Source organism: Saccopteryx leptura, chromosome X, assembly GCF_036850995.1.
Source record: "Saccopteryx leptura isolate mSacLep1 chromosome X, mSacLep1_pri_phased_curated, whole genome shotgun sequence".
NCBI classification, from domain to species: Eukaryota; Metazoa; Chordata; class Mammalia; order Chiroptera; family Emballonuridae; genus Saccopteryx; species Saccopteryx leptura.
Window position 1 is genome coordinate 10,134,784 of NC_089516.1, and position 19,242 is coordinate 10,154,025.

The 19,242-nt window shown below is 42.3% G+C and overlaps 1 protein-coding gene across 2 annotated transcripts in view; it reads left to right on the forward strand.

Annotated features, from left to right (window-relative positions):
• Positions 1–19,242, forward strand: part of REPS2 (RALBP1 associated Eps domain containing 2) — a 225,955-nt gene that overhangs the window by 66,641 nt on the left and 140,072 nt on the right. The window contains exons 2-5 of one of the 2 annotated variants that reach the window (XM_066356509.1): positions 737–860; positions 7,466–7,614; positions 10,656–10,782; positions 16,867–16,964. In XM_066356509.1, the coding sequence (XP_066212606.1) occupies positions 737–860; positions 7,466–7,614; positions 10,656–10,782; positions 16,867–16,964 (498 nt within the window). The remainder of the gene's footprint in view (positions 1–736; positions 861–7,465; positions 7,615–10,655; positions 10,783–16,866; positions 16,965–19,242) is intronic. The other variant, XM_066356510.1, reaches the window with a different exon arrangement.

A 19,242-nucleotide genomic window follows, 5' to 3' on the forward strand; every position in this document is an offset into this window, starting at 1 on the left:
GTGTGTGATATATATGTACGCATAGAACACTTCTAGAAGAATATATAGTGTTTCCCCCTGGGGCATAGAAAATGGGGGTGCTTCTTAGTTCTTCATATCTGTCTATTATTATTTGAACTTTTGAGTATCTATTACTTTTAAAAAGTCACTGAATGTTTAATATGTTACTTCAAAGCACCAATAGGGTATGTATTAGTTTAAGGTTTACAAATGAAATAATGCAGTATCTTGAAAATATCTGTGTGGATGTTACTTCTTTTTTGTTTTTCTGAAGTGAGCCCTCAGATGTCATTTTAATGCTCGGGAAAGCGTTCTGCCTGAGAGCTGGAATTGCTTTAGTTCAATCAGGTAGGGTCATCCACAGGTAGTGGCAATGACTAATCCGCTCTCCTTTCGCTCCGCTAACTTTCTCGACTTTGTACATCAGCATCCGCCCCCTGAAAAAGTCACTCTCTTTTGTAAGAAGAGTAGCAGCCATCTTTGTCACCTTTATTTTTGTCGTTGAAAGCGGAGGAATAATCAATCCTGAAACATCATGAGTAGGTAGGATTTAATTATCCGAATTGAAAACCTCCCTGTAAACCAGAGGAACAAGAAACCAGTGTGTACACATAGGTTCTCCAGGGACGCTTGGTTAGCTACGCTATGAAAGCCTTGAGGTTTCATAATATATCTTGTCTCATTTTCCTGTTATGAAATGGGGTTTTTCAGCGTCGTTTTTCTTGCTTGTTTTCAGATCACAGAACTGTGCGGTGCCAAGCGGGTTGGTTATTTTGGTCTAACTCAGTTTTATGTTGCCTTGAAATTAATTGCTGCAGCACAGTCTGGCCTCCCTGTGCGGACAGAGAGTATTAAATGTGGTAAGTAGCTCCCGTTATACGTTTTATTATCCATGCCATTTTTACTGGGTTTAAGGCCTATTGTATAAACATTTGTGGAATTTCTCCTTGCTTTTTCCAACTCTCCTGGAAACTAAAATAAGAAAATTTAGCAGGTATCTTAGTTTCTGGGGGTTTTTTTGTTTTGTTTTTTAATGTGGGGGAAAAAATTCAGAGTGACCTGAGATTAGTTCCTTGCCATTTAAATAGATTTTGTTCTTTAGCAGGAAGAGACTGGGACAGGAATTCTACAGCCTGTGGCAAAAGAATAACATTTAGTTTAATTTTCCACTTGAGGAATATATAATGTCATCTACTGCCCGTTAGGGACAAGAGTGTGAGTAACTGGGAGTGTCTGTGACTGCCCCTTCCCCTCTCTCTGTGTCTGCCCGTCAGACCAGCTCTGCCCACCGTTTAACCCTCCAATTCCCGAAGCACATTCTGATGATTAGTAAGTACTTTGGGGTATACCAACATTTTAACAGAACGAGATTGTTTTCTCAGCGTTTTGATTTGACATTTTCTTATCTTGCCATCCCTGCCTGCAACCACTATATACTTGAGCAGTTTCCACAGCTTGAACAAAAAGCAGAGCCCCTGACTGTTGGCAACATTTATACTGTCTCAGCATTGGTTTTACAAATCTGTATGAAGAAGGTGAATATTTAAAGGATGTGCTGAGGTCCCCTGTTAATTCACTCTGATACAAATGGCTCTCATATGTCCACACAGCTATGCAGAAACTTTTTTCTTTTCCTCATACTGAGATAAAAGCTACTCAGCTGTTCACACATGTCCTGTGAAGTCCCTGGTAAACCGTGAAGTGGTTTCAGGATTTATGATTAGTCCATGGTAACCTTATAATTTTTTTTAAATTTTTTTAAATTAATTTTTTTTATTCATTTTTTTTTTTTTTTAGAGAGGAGAGGGAGAGACAGAGAGAGAGAAGGGGGGGAGGAGCTGGAAGCATCAACTCCCATATGTGCCTTGACCAGGCCAGCACAGGGTTTCGGACCGGCGACCTCAGCATTTCCAGGTCGACGCTTTATCCACTGCACCACCACAGGTCAGGCCCATGGTAACCTTATAGACCAACTCCAGATAGCTGAGAAGATTCGTTGGGCTATGAGAAACAAAATCCTTTTTACCCTAACCATCAGGAGGCTGTGAGCATTCTGTTAATCTTTATCAAAGGCTTAGTGTATGACAGACACTGTCGTATTTAGCCTTTATAAGTCCTAAATTAGGTATTTGTGTCAGTTTGCATCACTTGGGATAAGCTATGATAACAAAGACCACTGAAATCTCAGTGCCTTAACAAAACAAAGGATCCCTTCCTGCTTTGCAGTGGGTTGGGGTGACCCTCTAGAGCAGCTGCCCTCCATGTGGTGGCTTTGTGATCCTTCCTTCTTTATCTTGTGGCACCTCCAGCACAACACCTGTTCCCACCATTGCCACAACACAGAAATAGTTTCTTGCTCTGGCAGTTAAATGCATTGGCTTGGATGAGACTGCTGTTACTGCTGCTCACAGCACATTGGTTAGAACTTGTCACATGACTTGTTGAATGGCAGAGCAGGCTAGAGGGGATGCAGTTCTCTCATGTGCCTGCAAAGAGAGAAGTGGCTGTGGGTCAACACACTGGTGGTCTCTTCTGTGGGACTGTTATCCCTATCTTACAGGTGGGGAAATTGAAGTTTAGGGCATTTGAGTGACTCGTCTAAGGATGCAAGGCTAGTAGAGTTTGGAGCCAGCAGCTCAGCCTCCAGTTCCCATGTTCTTCATTGCTGTGCAAAGTGTTTCTTTTTGCTTATTTTTTCTCTTTAGTAAGGTGCTGACTGTAATCTGTAATCATGGAATATTATCCAAATAGGAAAAAACAATCTGACACAAAACACCTCCTTTGGTATTATATAATTTGGTTCCTTGAGACTGGTTTCTTTTTCTTTTTCTATTTTTCTTCTTTTTTTATTTTAGTGAGAGGAGGGGAGGCAGAGACAGACTCCTGCATGTGCCCTGACCTGGATCCACCCAGCATGCCCGCTAGGGGGTGATGCTCTGCCCATCTGTGGCCCTTGATCCTTTGCAACCAGAGCCATTTTTTAGCACCTGAGGTGGAAGCCATGGAGCCATCCTCAGCACCTGGGGCCAACTCGCTCTGATCAAGCCATGGCTGCAGAGGGAGAGGAGAAGAGAGAGAGAGAAGTGAGAAGGGGAGGAATAGAGAAGCAGATGGGCACTTCTCCCGTGTGCCCTGACTGGGAATCGAACCTGGGACATCCACACGCTGGGCCGATGCTCTACTGCTGAGCCAGCCAGCCAGGGCCTGAACCAGGTTTCTGAATGGAGCATTATTTCAGTGGCACGTTTGGTGTTTACTGCTAGAAGACATCGCAGTCACTGCTGTTAGTCACTTGCTGTGATTGAACTTCCATCACAGTGAATTTGGACTTGTGGTAGGCACTGATAATTTCCCTTCTACTGTAAATGGGCATTAAGCCTTATTGTATCTTCGAACTTTATCTTCTGGAAAAGTTAGAATTGCTTTACTGTATATAAGAATAAACTTCTGACACTTTTGTTACTTACTTTAAGTTAGACTGAAGTCTTTTAACTAATTTGTGCCTAAATTTACAGTTCAGTTTCCCAGGGAGTAGGGGGAAGATGGTAGAAGGATTGTTTAAGTTATCACAGCCACTCACTCTGATACTACAATAGTTTCACTTGTGTATAGGATTAACACTTTTTAAAAAATATAAGGCCTTCTCAGTTGTATTTATAAATCATGATATCTTTTATTTCTGAGGGTTTAAGTATACTCAGAGCTAATTCTGACTCTTCTTCAATTAAAGATTTATTAAATATAAGTTATTTGCTATCAGCATATATTGAGTAAGAATGAATTTAAGATTGGGCCAAACGTTGAGCTGCCACTTAGAATTTTCTGATTTGTTGCTTGAAATCCATTAGCTTAATGTGTGATGACACAAACCTTGAAGGCCAAAGAAAAGGCTCTGTGAGAACCTGAAATGAAAGGCTGTTGTAGCCCTATCACACCCAGGGATCTGTGAGTCCACCCTTCTTTCATGAATGACACGTGCCTGTGTGTATTAACCTTTTACCTCTAATCTTTTCCATTTCGGTAAATGCTACCACTATCTATAGTTGCCCAAGCTGGGAACCTAGAAATCGTTCTTGATTCCCCCTTTTCCCCTGCTCCCCAGTATAACCCATCAAAAGTCCTGACGGTATCAATCTAGTCTCCCTGCCTGCTCCTCCCATCTCTCTGTCCCTACAAGCCCAAGCCACCCCCAGCCACTCACTGTGATACTACAATAGTTTCATCATTGGTTTCTTAGCCTCCTCTATTCTCTACTCCATTTTATTCTCAGATACAGTGGTCTTCTCAAAATATCCATTAGATCATGTCTCCTCATCCTTAAATCCTCCAGTGGTTTGCTGTTGTACATAGTACCAAATTCATAGTATCTACACTGATCTGTAAACCCTGCATAATCTATTCTTTCCTACTTCTCCACCCTCATCCTCATCTCAAACCGGTCCCTCGTGGTTACAGCCTGTCTGCCAGCCTCACTGGCCTTCTAGAAATTTCTGAGCCATCTCTTTTCCTTCTACAGGAAACACCATGTTATCTGGAGGTCTTGCGTTCCTAGTGGTCTGTTCTTCCCCCTCCCCTTCTCATGGCGGGCTCCTTCTCATTCTTCAGGATTCAAAGACTATCCCCACCCTCTTATCTAAAGTAGGTCCTGTCAAATTAATTCATTAATGAAAGAACCAGCATATAGTAAAGCTGGTTTGAGAAAGTATGAGAGAGTCAGAAGTATTTCTAGTCATGGAAAGAAAGAATGATGTAATAAGATTACTAAATTATGTGTAAAATTGATTAATGCCCTTTGGGCAATAAAACTGGAACTTGGTTATTACACTCTTTTCCAAGAGGATATTCATTTGCATTGTGATTAGACAAGAATTACTTGTTAGCTAACAGTTTTCTTCAAGTTAATCTCTACCCTTCCAGAATTGTAAAATGCCCAATCAAGAGTAAATAGTAAGTGAAAATAAATTACATATCCCTAGGCAGTTAGGTAATTATTGGATAGACCTGTTAGGTAATGCTTCTGTGTGACAGTCCCCTCCCCACTTTATTCTTTCTCAGTATCTGCTCCTTCATAGCACTTTTATCAGAGTTTGTAAGGACTCCTTTCCAAGTTTGACTAACATTTCATCTGTCTTCCTTACTAGTCTAGAGCTTACTAAGGGGAAGGCAGAAGGATGCAGTAACCCCTGCACTGTGGGGACTTGTGGGCACTCAGGGCAGGTTTGTTGAATGAATGAATGAATGGATGAATGAATGAATGAAGAGATGGATGCTTATGCATGGCGAGTGAGTCTTAATCATCTGCCACTCTTTAAGCTCAAACAGTTGGGATTCTGATTCACCAGGAACTCCTGATGGACTTTTATAGAAGTCATCGTTATCAGGCCCTGCCTGGTTTCCAACCTCATCTGCACTTGAGAATCACCTAGAGTAGCAATTTTCAACTGGTGTTCCACAAGAATTTTTAAAATATGTAATAATGTGACTATGTAGTCAGGGGCTCTCACCTCTTTTCCCTTAGATTGTCAAATAAAAAATGACAACAGCTAACACAACAGTACCATCCAATGTGAAGGAATCAAAGCTATACCCATTTTTTTAGATCACCAAAAAAATATAATTTTTGGTGTGCCACAGAATTTTAGTAATTGGTTTATGTGTGCCAGGAGATCAAAAAGGTTGAAAGTTGCTGGCCTAGAGAGCTTTAGTGCAAAGTAAAAATAGAGGTACCAGGGGCCACCCCCAGAAATTCTAATTTATGTAGTCTGGGATGTGGCCTGAACATCGGGATTTTTAAGTGCTACCCAGGTGATTCTTATGTGCAGTGTTGAGAGTGACTTCTATTGAAAGCCAAGTGGAACATTTTTTAACAGCTTTGCTTCAACTAAGTACATATTTGGTTATACCAGCTCCTGAACTGGGGTGAGGCAGCAGGCGCCTAGGGTGCATAATTTAAGGGGGCATTCACTCTCTGGAAAATGAGAGCCTTGCAAAGTGTCGACTCTGCATTTACATGGCCCTGAGAGTGAGTGCCTCCTTAAATATTGGCACTAGGCATCTCTAGCCTCATACTAGTCAGAGCTGGGTTAAACAGCCAGGGTTATCTGTTAAACACCAGTAAAATACTGCTCATGGAGATTACAAATGCCGACCATTTACTTCTTTTTTCCCCTCATGTATTCAGTAGAGTCATCCTCTCGTGGGCAGATCAGGGTGCAAATTATTTATGTGATCTTGTTCTGTCTTTTCAGATCCTTTTTGCAGACTGAGCTGAAACAAAATACCTTTCTGAGAAGACACCATAGGAATAGCTTATATTTGATTTACTTCTCTCTTGCCTTTTTTCTTACGAAGCCCATTCCTGCCTTGAGTGCTGGAGAGGTGCCGAGGCTGGGAAACATTCAGACAGTAGAAATGGCAGCCATCCTCTCTTTTAGGAGAGTCTTGGCTTCATTTTCCAGATTGGTTATTCCCTTTATGTCTCTTGGGCCCTTGGCTGATTGATCACGCAGGGATTTGTCATATTGCCTACTTTTTTGAATCAAATGTGGACATAGCAACTAAAAATAAACATGATGTGGATATTAGAGAACCAGGGGCATTCTTTGCCTGGGGAGCTAGGATGCTTGCTTGCTGTTGCTAAGATGGTTTCTGGCTTTAGCACCGCATCAATCATCATTGGAAGTGCAGCTGTGTTTTTGGCATAGCGAGCTGGTGGAAGCGCAAAGGCACACTGATGAGTATTATCCTCACCAGTGGATACAGATGCAAATCATTATGCGTAATTCACAATATTATCCCCATATTTGGAGTTCTTTGTGTTGTGTGATTTGCTGTGCTGAGAACTAGAAGTGTGCCAAAGCATCCTTTCTGTTTTCAGAGTAGTTTTGTCAGATCTGAAAGATAAGTAAATAATATACCAGGCCATTGCATTTCAGCTCTTTGTAGCATTGTGAGTGTGGCTAATGGTTTTGACAGTCGGATCGGGCTGAACACTGAACTAATTGCTTTAACTTGATACCATTTTTTGTTATTCCGTTATAAAAAGACAACTGGAAATTAAATGTGAAAAGCCTTTAAGGAATGACTTAAAGTGAGAAACGGTTCTACCCTAGGAATGAAGGACACGGGCACTGGCCGGAAGCCACCTCTTCTACGGATGAGCTGTGTGATCCTGGGGATGTCACTTAGTTCCTTCATGTCTGTTTCCATATCTGTAAATGAATTAGGCGTGCTAAGATTTGATGGCATGTAAAAATGTTAAGCCAGAATGCTTTGGTAAAACTGTAGCATTTTTCTATCTTGACATTATTGTAGGAGTCCTCATTGTGTCCAAATAAAAACTTAATCTATATTTAGTGCTCTGGAATTTTTCCTCAAAAGTGATTCATCTTTTGGCCAATGAGTTCCCCTTTCTTCAGTTCTAAAATAAAGTCTCACTTGAGTTTCTCTGATTCTGGTCCTAAAGAATTGCCGCTGCCTCGCTTTATGTTGTCCAAGACCGACGGTGAGACACGATTTGGGAACTCGGCTGAGCTGCATGGAACTAAGGTTCAAATTCCATATTTAATCTCAGAGAAAAATACCTTCAAAAGAATGGAGAATGAGGATAAACAGGTAAACAGTCCGATTACGCATGTCCGTTTGGTTCTGACCATGAAATCTGGCATAGCAGTGCCTCGTATCTGCTGTCAAGCTTCCAGCAAATCGCACCATCTGGGGTACAGTTACAGTCTTGGAAATGAGCCGATGAAGTTTGCTTGTAGCAATAAATAGAGGCCCATGCATAGGAATTAATATGAGCCACCCATGGGCCCTTTAGAGCCTACTTTAATGTGGAATTCTTTCCAAAGGAAGGCCACTGATTTAGCATACTTATTTGATTTCTAATCAGCATTTCCAAATGAGTCCTTTGAAATGTAACTTCTACGAGTTTTTAATAGGCCCTCTACTCCAAAACGTCTGGAGGAAAGGTTTCTCTGGTTAAATATGTTTGGAGTATACTGCTTTATATCCTATTCTTGGGGAGAGACTAAGTCCTCAGTCTTAGAGATTCATAGTGCACCACTAGTACATTAAAGTCCTTGAGAAGTTCTACAATCAAGGGACCTTGAGATTTGTACTTACTAAACTTCTTTCACCAGGGAATCCTTTCTTGGGGACGATGTTTGTAATGCTGTCTTGGGAACTGCCGCCGTGCCAGTTAGCAAGTTAGGAAGAAGAATAGGGAGGATGGGCTTTGGCACTTAGACCACTAATTGTAATGTCAGGTGGTGGTTGGCAAGGACTAAAGTGTAACATTCCAGAAGAGTGAGCCTGTCAGGAAGAGGTAATTGATTTTACACATTAGTAAATCCCGAGGTCACCAAGGTACAGCCCATACTTTTAAAAAAGATATTGAATCATGCAGATAACTCAAATTATATTCAATGTAATATCTTCTATAAGGCAGAAATCTGTTATATTTTAGAAAGATGAATCAAAGTGTTTTTAAAATGCAATGAAATTGCCCTGGCAGGTTGGCTCAGTGGTAGAGCATTGGCCTGGCGCGCAGGAGTCCCAGGTTCGATTCCCGGCCAGGGCAAACAGGAGAAGCGCCCATCTGCTTCTCCACCCCTCCCCCTCTCCTTCCTCTCTGTCTCTCTCTTCCCCTCCCACAGCCAAGGCTTCATTGGAGCAAAGTTGGCCCGGGCACTGAGGATGGCTCCTTGGCCTCTGCCCCAGGTGCTAGAGCGGCTCTGGTTGCAACAGAGCAACGCCCCAGATGGGCAGAGCATCGCCCCCTGGTGGGCATGCCAGGTGGATCCTGGTCGGGCTCATGCGGGAGTCTGACTGCCTCTCCGTTTCCAACTTCAGAAAAATAAAAAAAAAATGCAATGAAATTAAAGAATTAAGTTGGAGAACTAATTTATATGGCTCACCCTGATAATGCTGGATATCTGAGGTCTTGCCATAGAAGTTTTATATTTATAGTTCTATATTTAAGTAAGGTATAGCATGTCCTCTTAAATAACTGGCTTTCATAACTCTGAAGCATTTTAAACTTCTCCTTCAGGAATACATGTAAAGAGTATAGGAATCTTCAGGCAATACTCTTTGGCATGCTTTCCTCCCAGCATTTAGGGAAGAAAGAGGGCTCACTACCCCAGAATGGTTGATTCCCTGGGACTTTTCCAGGCCTATCCCCTTTCTGGCTGGGTTTATACAAGGCCCACCCGATCTGTGGGTGTGAGCTCACAGCTCAAAGCAAATATTTTTTTCTGTTTCTTGAAGAAGAACATTAATCAGTATCCCAGATTGCGTATTTTTTAAACTAATAGCAGCACTGTAGTGTCAAGGAAAAAGTGCCGTTTCCTTGATACCTGGGTACTTTGAAGTTACCACTCTGTTGGTAGCACTAAGAAAAATACAGGGGAGGGGCCCTGGCCTGTTGGCTCAGCGGTAGCGTGTCGACCTGGCATGTGGAAGTCCTGGGTTTGATTCCCGGTCAGGGCACACAGGAGAAGAAGCACCCATCTGCTTCTCCACCCTTCCCCCTCTCCTTCCTTTCTGTCTCTCTCTTCCCCTCCCGCAGCCAAGGCTCCATTGGAGCAAAGTTGGCCTGGGCGCTGAGGATGGCTCCATGGCCTCCACCTCAGGCACTAGAATGGCTCCCCAGCTGCAATGGAGCAACGCCCCAGATGGGCAGAGCATCGCCCCCTGGTGGGCATGCCGGGTGGATCCTGGTTGGGTGCATGCGGGAGAATGACTGCCTCCCTGCTTCTATCTTTGGGAAAAAAATACAGAAGAGGAAACTCAGCAGCAGAGTAAAGTTGCTTATCTTGCCTTGGTTCCAACATCAGGTTCATGTTTGAATTGAGATTTGAATTGTAATGTGTTTAAGGCTCCATCTTATTTACAAGTGGGCTAGTTGCAGTGGTTCACCCATAATGAATTGTTTTGCAATCTCTCAATGTGAAAATAAAAGCTGGCATTTTGTTTGGCATAGTAAGCTCAAAGAATATTTAACATGAAGCATTTTAAATATTTGTTAATATCTGCATTTGCTGGAAGACTTGATGAGTGTAAATCTAGAAAACGGGCCTTGCTTATTGAGTAAAAATGGAATCTATCCACAAAGAGACCAAAATTGGAGATTATGAATGTTATTTCATGTGATCACTGCCTTGTTTTTAAAGGAAAATATTATCGGAATAACTGAAAGTATTCCAGGCTTGTTTTAATAATTTCGGTACCTGAGTCCTAGTGAGACTTGATTCTCTGGGAGACTTTGAATCCCAGACGCTGATTTCTAACCCAGCTGAACCTGAGTCCTAGTGAGACTTGATTCTCTGGGAGACTTTTGAACCCCAGACGCTGGTTTCTAACCCAGCTGAACCTGAGTCCTAGTGAGACTTGATTCTCGGGGAGACTTTTGAACCCCAGACGCTGGTTTCTAACCCAGCTGAACCTGAGTCCTAGTGAGACTTGATTCTCTGGGAGACTTTGGAATCCCAGACGCTGATTTCTAACCCAGCTGAATTCTGGAGAAACCATGCCCTCCGTTTGTTAAATCAGCTGGCTCGCCAGCATCGAGTTGGGTTATACTTCACAGCTGCAGCTCAGTGTGCCAGGCTTCTCAAGTGCTCGTTTCTGAACTCTGCTCTGGTTCTTTGAAGCAGGAAACCCAGTCTCCCACGATGTCACCCCTCGCCTCCCCTCCTTCTTCCCCGCCTCATTATCAGAGGGTGCCCTTGAGCCATGGCTACAGCAAACTGCAGAGCAGCACGGAGCAGATGCATGCAGGTAAGAGGCGAGCTGTGGGCCAGCTGTCCCGGGCAGGGTCTTAGAAACTCCTTAATCTCCCAGGCAGCAGGGCCGCCAGCTGCTGAGTCTCCAGACTTAATTATCTCTGTCTTTGGAAACATGCCTCAATTTAATTTTATTTTCTCAGTCAAGGTTTAAAAAAATAAAATGAAAAATGTCCTAGTAATGCCTTGTCTCCCTTCCTACAAACCAGCTCATCTTTAGACTTGTAAACAACAATTTAGGTGATTTAATCCTTCCTATACAGATTTTATCACACAGAAAGGTGGCATATTACGGGTGGTATTGTTTTGGAATTGTTATTCTTTTCTGCAAATATACCCAATGTATTTATGTAATAACTGCCTTTATGGAACTACTTAAAAATATAAAGACTGATCACATATATGGAAATATTTAGCGCTTGTGTTTGGGGATGAGAATTTTGCTGACAAGTGTGTAGAGAGCCTGTCGTGGGGTTGCCTGCTTGCTCACGTTCACGCTATGTGGGCCATGCAGGCGGTAAAACACGGTAGTTGGTTCCAGGGATACCTTGCAGAGCTGGCTGCCCGGACTGCAGTGCTAGAAATCCATAAATTCACTGCAGCATCTTGTCCTCCTGGGCTCAGGCTCCTACTTTAGGATATGACCAATTAAAGGTAACCTAGAATTGTATACCCCAGACCCCTTTTTTAAATTTTGTGGACAGTGGCGGAAAATGACCCAGTTTCTGCAGGATTTTGCTGCATTGAGAAGAGTGGTGGTTTTTCGGGACACTGCTCTAAACTGTGTGCTAGCCTGGACAGAGAGGCTGTACTCCTGCCGAGGGAAGCAGGTATGGCATAACGAGAAACCTTTCGACCGACCGGAATCAGGTGTGGCTTTCCGTCACTAGCTTTGTGACCCTGGGCAAGCCATTTAACTGCTCTGAACCATGATTTCCTCTCTTATAAAATGGAGTAATGGTATCTTGGAGGAGTTTTGTAAGGATTAGTGAGAACATGAGTATAAAATGTGATTGGAAATGAAGTCCTTTGCAAATGCAAGATGATATTGTAACAAGAAATCACTTTTCCTGAAACTTGAATGTCCTACTGATGTCTGCAGCAAAACAGGCTTGAGAATTCATTTTCCTCTTACAGTCTCTACTGCTTGATTTCAGAAGTGATTTTTTTATTTCTAGTTTTATTTGGGCTTGGAAGTTGGGAGTCCTGTGCCTAGAGTAGTGCCTGATTTGTTCTTTTTTTTTTTGTTGTTTGTTTTTAATTCACAGGTGAGTCATTTTTGTTCTACTGAGTCAGCGTACCCCCAGCTCCACTGGCTCCTTTTTGACACTCCTGAAAGCTTGTCTGTGCTAGCTCTGTTCCATGCCCGTTCTCCCTCATCCCATGCAAATGGGGCTTCCATTCCCCTGACGGCAAGGAAACGGCCTGCTTCTCTCCATCTTTCTTGACTCTTAGCAACTTCTGTCAAGGTTGTTCATGCCTTTATGTTTTTTTAAATTTCTTTTTTTAAGTGAGGTAAAATTTACATATGATTAAATGCTCACATTTAAAATCTTCATTTTGAGTTTTACCAAGTGGATATACCCAAGCAGCCACCATTTTGATCAAGATTAGAACCCCTGAGATGCCTCTTCCAGTCACCTGTTGCTCTGCAGTACAGGTGCTTTTCTGATTTTGATCACCATCGGTTAGTTTTGCCTCTTCTAGAACTTCATATAAATGAAATCATTGAATGATTGTACTCTTATTTGCCTGCCGTCTTTCCCTCAGCATAGCGGTTCAGGTTCATCCATATTGTGTGGACCAGTACTTTGTTAATCTTTATTACTCTGTGGTGTTCCACTGTATGAATGGACCACAGTTTGATTCTCCTGTTGATGGACATTTGGGTTGTTTCCAGTGTTTGGCTGTTATAAATAAGGATACTGTGAACATTTGTGTGTGAGTTTTTGGTGACATTATGTTGAATTTCCCTGACATCTAGGAGTGGAATTGCTGCACTTAAAGCAGGTGTATGAGAAAGTGCCAAAGAGTTTTCCAGAGTGACTGTATAGCGCTGCCGGCGTGTAGGAGACTCCATGCTCCCTGGGAGCATTTGGTACTCGCAGTGGTTTCTTTTCCTGGAGGGTTTTTAATTTTAGCCATTCTGTTAGATGTGGGGTGACATCTCTTTGTGGTCCCTCTTTCATTCTCAAAATACTGTCTTTCTAAGTTTCTATTCCCCTTCCTGGTTTTCCTCTTACGTCATGATCCTTAGACCGATGAGCTTCTCTCCCAGAGGCTTCTGCTTTGGACAGAATGCCTATAGAGAGTGAACAGTCTCCTGTTTCTCAAGGAGTTGAGTTTCCTGGGTCTAGCCATTGATTAGGAGGCAGTTGGGTCCCTGTAGCTGGGAACAAGGGACGTTCATAAATCAAATGTTTACAGATATTTCTATCCACCTAAGTCAAAGGAAGGGAGAGTTTTTCATTTTGCAACTTGAGTCCATCTTGTGAGTTTTGCTTCTAATTGATACTATTCATATCAAAGCTTGTGAATTCCTGTTTTTATAATGTCTATGGATTTCCCCCCAAAGGATTTTCTTTACGTATATGCTTCCTTTTCTCTCATGTATCTTTTGGTCATACAGTAATAGAAGACCCATGTCTTCCTTCTCTTTCCCCCCACATTTTCATGACTCAGTCTCTCTTCAGGCTTCCATGTCTTTCCTCCCATCTGCTTCTTGACTCTCCTCTGTTGCCTCACAGTGCCATCACCCCATCTGATGGACTCAGTAGTCTTTTTCCTATTTCTGTACTCTATCTTCCCTTTGCTCTAGACCAGTGGTTTTCAGCCTCTGGTCTGTGGAGTCTATAACCTTCATACAACATCAGGGTGATTAACTCTTTTGCGGACTGGCACCTGAAAACCACTGGTCTAGACCAAAGCATAGCAAAAGCCTGTTAAATCTTAGTGACTCTGGTACTAAGCATTCTAGAGTTATTTTCAGTTTCCCCCTTTTCAGAAAGGAGTTTTGCTACTGGGATAATTTTCTTGTAACATATTTTTGGGAGTAATTTCTTTGTCCAATATTTTGCCATGATTCCTGGCTGGTGGAGCATGTGTTAAGTATATTTTCAATCAGGCTGAGCATCATCAGACCAGTCTGTAATTCAGAACCTCTCTTTAGCTGCTCTCCTAGGCTTCTTCTAGTCTCACCTGCTGGAGGTAGCTGTAGCTAATGTTCGTTACATAAGACTTAGGTGCCAGGCATCATGCTGAGGTCTTGAGGAGCATTATTGTCTTCTTACCACAAGTCTCAGAGGCAGATAATGCTCTCCATATTAAAATATATAATGTTTAAATCACAGTAACACATGCATATAGTTAAATAATATTTAGATGCCTATAGTGAATACAACTGTTCTCCTTCTCATTGAGCTTGTTTCTGATGTCCAGAGGCCACTACCTTCAACTCTTTCACTTGTTTTTTTCTGATATCTTATCTCAAAATCAATATGTCTGTTCTTTTTATTTTTTGTTCTGCTTTTTCTTATATATCTTATTCTGATGTATCAATTCTATCTATCTATCTACTCAAGAGCATGAGCTGTGATGTTTGTTTCTTGGCCCTAAAAATAGACTTGGTGGGCCTACATTTCTTATTCCTGTCCATTTCTAGCCTGTGTAACTATGGGTATTTCTCTTTTCTGGCATTTGTTTTACTTGTGAAATTCTTACATATTCTTGAAAGTCACCTTCTGGCCATCATTCCTTAGGTCGACTGCAGATGCAGAGTTTTATTGTGAAGTTACTCATATCAAATTGTTCTAGTTTACAGAGTTGGCTGCCTAGGTTGAAGTGCTAAAACTGTATAAATTCTAGTTTGACACTGACTCTCACAGTGATGAAATCTTCAGGCTTTGTTTTGTATTCCTATTCTTGGAGAAAGATGGCACTGCTAGTTCCTTATTAAACCTCTTGTAAGGGGATCTGAGAATTAATACTTTTTTTGCATTGAGTTGCAGGTCTTGTGTTTTATTTGGGAGGAAGGACAGTAGAGGCAATAAGCCGCACCTACCTTTTTACCTCCTGAGCTCAGTTCTAGTTGAACAATAAACAGGAGTTAGACTGGTGATGGCCTGTCGTCAGCTGTGGCACTGCTGGAGCTGATCAGAGCACGTCTTATATTTATGACTGCATGGGCTTCGGACGCTCACCTCTCCAGACACAGGCAGCTGTGCACAGCGCAGGCTTCCCACAGAAGAGAAAAACCTGCCCTCCAGGCGGAGGCAGATTTAACAGCGGGCGCACCGAGCGCATGCCCTGAGCCCCAACTTCTGAAGGGCCCTGCAAAACCCCAACTTTACACTTTTTTATAATGACACCAAGTATGGTTTCATATGTGCAATTTTAACATGAATAATACATAATATTTTTTACTTATTTAAAAATATGGTTAACATGTATTTTTATTTTCCCTGTCTCTTTTTTTAAGGGGCCCAATATTTTCTTCTGCACCCAGGGCCTCAACTGACCTTAACCTGCCTCTGCCTCTGCCTCGAAGTCAGGCCCCTCCAAAAATGATTCCCCATGTGGCCACGCCTTCATTCAAGCCTTACTGATGAGATAGGTCTGTCTCTTCCAATGGGAGAAGGCCCTTCTCGGTGAGGGACTGGAGCCAGGGGCCAGACGGCCTCCCTAACATGTTTCCCTCCTGGGCAGTAGAAGCCTCCTGCCTCTGAGGGGAACCAGAGCCATGTGGGATCAGTTTCCCAGGGAAAGCTTATGACCGCTAATATCCCAACCATGGTAAACAGTTTACTGTCATTCAAGCCTTCAGGCATTAAAAGTTTAATTCGGTGTTCCATCATAGTGGAATGATCTTAAAAGCCCTCCGAAGACAATACGTGTGGGCCAGCTAAGGTTTATTTTTAAGAATTGGATTATGTGCTTTCTGAATATGTATCTTTTGCAGTTTTTATATTTTTAATCATTCGTAGCAGAGTCTGAAAAGACACAAAATGCTTTGCCTGGCAATGATTTTGACATTTTAATGTGTTTTAATATATTATAATTTTGTGTTCCAGTTTCTTGGATGAAATACAGTAAGCAGATGTGAGCACAGGAGTTGTTATTCTTGCCATGCTGTTGTTATACCCTCTTGGTTTTAAAAAGATCACACAATGCTAAAAGTGACGCACTAAAGGGCTGATTTGTTCTCTCTACCTAATTTGATTTCTAAGGAAGCTACAGAAAGAGAGCATTTTATTTTTCTGCATTCTTCCAAAGCTTGAGCTGGAAACCCACACAGATCAGAAATGGTTTTGTCTTGGGTGATCATCTCTCCTTTGGTTGGAGCTGAATCCTAGCTGGTTATGTTTAACTGGTTTTCTGCTCTATTGGCAAGGTCATTAAGTATCCTGGAAATAAAAGTAATGAAAAAATGCATTCGTTTTGTGGCTTAACACCTTTTTGTATAGGTAACAATGTATTTTTTTAGTTTGGTTATCAAATGACAAATAAATAATAACTATAAAATACATTTATTCCTTTTTGTATTTTTTTTTTCTATTTGGTTTTACATTCTTGCCAAAAAGGAAAAGAAGACAGTGCCATTTATTTTCCAAAAAAAAAAGAGAGAGAGATAACGTTTAGTCTTAGTGTTCAAAATGCGTATTTGTTTTCTTGCTTCTTTGGGGGATGAGTCAGGAATGGAAGATTTAAACAGGGGCGTATATATAGGATTTCCCTTCTGTTAAGAATGTGAACACTTATAAAATGGCACTTTCTAACTACTCTCCATGTTTTCTATCCCAATTTAGGTTTTTACCATTTCACTGTTACAATTTATTCCTAATTCTAACCTGATGTAAATATTTTTCTGCCATATCATAAATTGGTTGGCTATCTTTAGACTGTCCAGTTGAATTGTACTCAGGAGCACCAAGGTTTGTTTGTCCTAGGTGGTCGTATGCACACAAACTATTTCCTTCGCTAACTCTGCCCTTAAGAGCAGATGCTGTGTCAGTCGGAATGTGAAGTCATAATTGTTGGGTGGAATCTTTGTGCATCATGCTGACTTTCCCTCGTGTTTCAGCTCCTTACGAAGCTAGACAGCCCCTTGTTCAGCCCGAGGGACCCTCACCGGGGAACCAAGGAGCCAAGCCCCTTTGGCATCAGGCTTCCCTTACCCGGGTAAGTGATATTGTGGGGTTATGCTGGTGGCAGACTTTGGGGACATGGCCCTTTGATGGGCCCTCCATTTTTTTTTTTGGCAAGGAATATATTAAACTGCTCCCTCATGCAAATATTGTACTTCTTGTTCTGTTGCTTGTATACTTTCCTAAATGTTTTCTACTATATATCATATGTTTCTCAGTGTCTCTAGCTAATGCAGGCTGGCTTTTGGTGTTCGGTATGTCTAAAATGCCCTCCCACCCTTATCTACTTAAGCTGCCTTCTTCAGGAGAGCTTTAGTTTTCCCAGAAATGCCCATAACACCTCTGCCTTATTTATCCGTCATTATCAGTCATCCAGGGATGCTTGGCTGGTGCCCGTTTGTTTGTGCCTCCAGTTACACGCAAGCTTTTGGAAGGCAGAGGTAGTTCTTCTGTATTATCCCTCAGTGCGTAGTTCAGTGCTGTTCAGTCAATAGTTATTGTACAAGTGGAAGCAACTACTCTTTCCCATATGTAATTGATACAAAGGAAATATTACGACAGGAGCACCAGTGATATTTCAGTTTTTCCTGGCTATGCCATCGCTTAGAACATCGCAAATTCCCTTTCTTCAGTGGTTTCCTTTGGATAAAGAGTTCTTTTTTGTCCCCTGCGTCTGCCACTGTTTCCTTGTGTAGTGTCTCTGAGTCCTGTGCCGAGGAAGTCATAGTCTCAAAAAAGGGCGCATGTGTGCGTCTGTGTCTACATGAGAGAAGTTGTGGAAACTGGGTTCACTGACCCTAAAGACAAGAGGAAGTAGGGTGGTTTGTATAGCATTTCAGCTGTTCACATTGGGAAGAGGATCATTTTTGCACAGGCAGTTCTACTGAAAACAGCAGGGTGATGTCAGATACTCCCATCAGGAAGTGGGCTGGGGTCTGGGGCGGAACAGAAGAAGGCTGACGAAGACTGAGATGTTCACTGACGCCCCCTGGGAATGGGTGCCGTGAGGTGTGGCACAGAGCTGTATCTTCTAAGGCGGCAGCGCTCTGTGTGCAAAGGTTCTTAAAGACAGTGGTTTAGCCAGGTGCTGGGTACTTTTTGTTTAATGCTTCTTACAACTTTAATATTTAGGTGTTGTTATATCTATAGTATAGATGAGTTAACTGGCTGAGAGAGGTTAAATAATAGGTCTAAGTTTTTCTTTTTTTAATTGATTTTAGGGAGAAGGAGAGGGGTGAGGGGGAGAGAGACAGAGAAACAAATATCAATTTTGTTGTTCCACTTACTTATGCATTTATTGTTTGCTTCTTGTATGTGCCCTGACCAGGGATTGAACCCGCAACCTTGACGTATTGGGACGATGCTCTAACCAGCTGAGCTACCTAGCCAGGACCTATGGGTCTAAGATTTTATTCATAACTCCCAAGTGGCAGAACCAGAATTTGAACCCAGGCCTGCCAAATGTGAAAACCAGCCTTTCAAATACTTTGCTATACATTAGAGTCCCATGTTACAAGGAGGCTAGGTTCTAAAGTTGTTGCATAAACAAACATTGGATCTAGTAAAAAATATTCCTGAAAATTTCATAGTGGTACCACATTGGAGAGCGAAAAGCCATTCTCTCCTAAGTGTCATAGAGATCAGTCTTATCCCTGAGTTAGAACAGACGGCTGTTTTATCAGATAAGCCCTGGATGTCGTAGTTCACTGCGTTAAGAGGTCCTGTGGTACACAAATACGTGTCTTTAAACACAAGAGTCATACCCATGGTGGAGTGATGGTCACATTAGGAAAGGTATCAGAGGGACTGGGGTCCATCTAAGTAATTCCTGGGGTGTGGCTGTGCATGTTTATGCAGCGTGTATTCTTAGCGCCATGGAGACCAAACTGCGAACAGTTCGAATCACAGTCAAACAGGCAGTAAACCATGGACTTTGCGGTGGTTGGACGGGGCTCAGCAGGCCCTTTGTACCTGGCCCCCTGGATGGGGTGGTCACGGGCTTTCACTGGGATGGCTATCCTGTCACTTCTCTTCCAACCTCTAGGTCCAGTTTGCCACAGATAAAGACGTTTCTTGGGCGTTTCACTCAACTACTGTGTACTAAACACCAATTACATGCCAGGTACTGTGCTGAGAATACAAAACTGAGGTATAGCACTCCTGTTCCCTGACCTCATGGAGCTTATAGGCTATTGGAGGAGATGGCCATCAATCAAACCAACACAGTGTAATGTGAATGGAAATTACACTGTGCTTTGAGGGTGAAAAATGGCAGGGGAAGCGGTTATGACCTAGGCTTGGCAGGCAGGGGC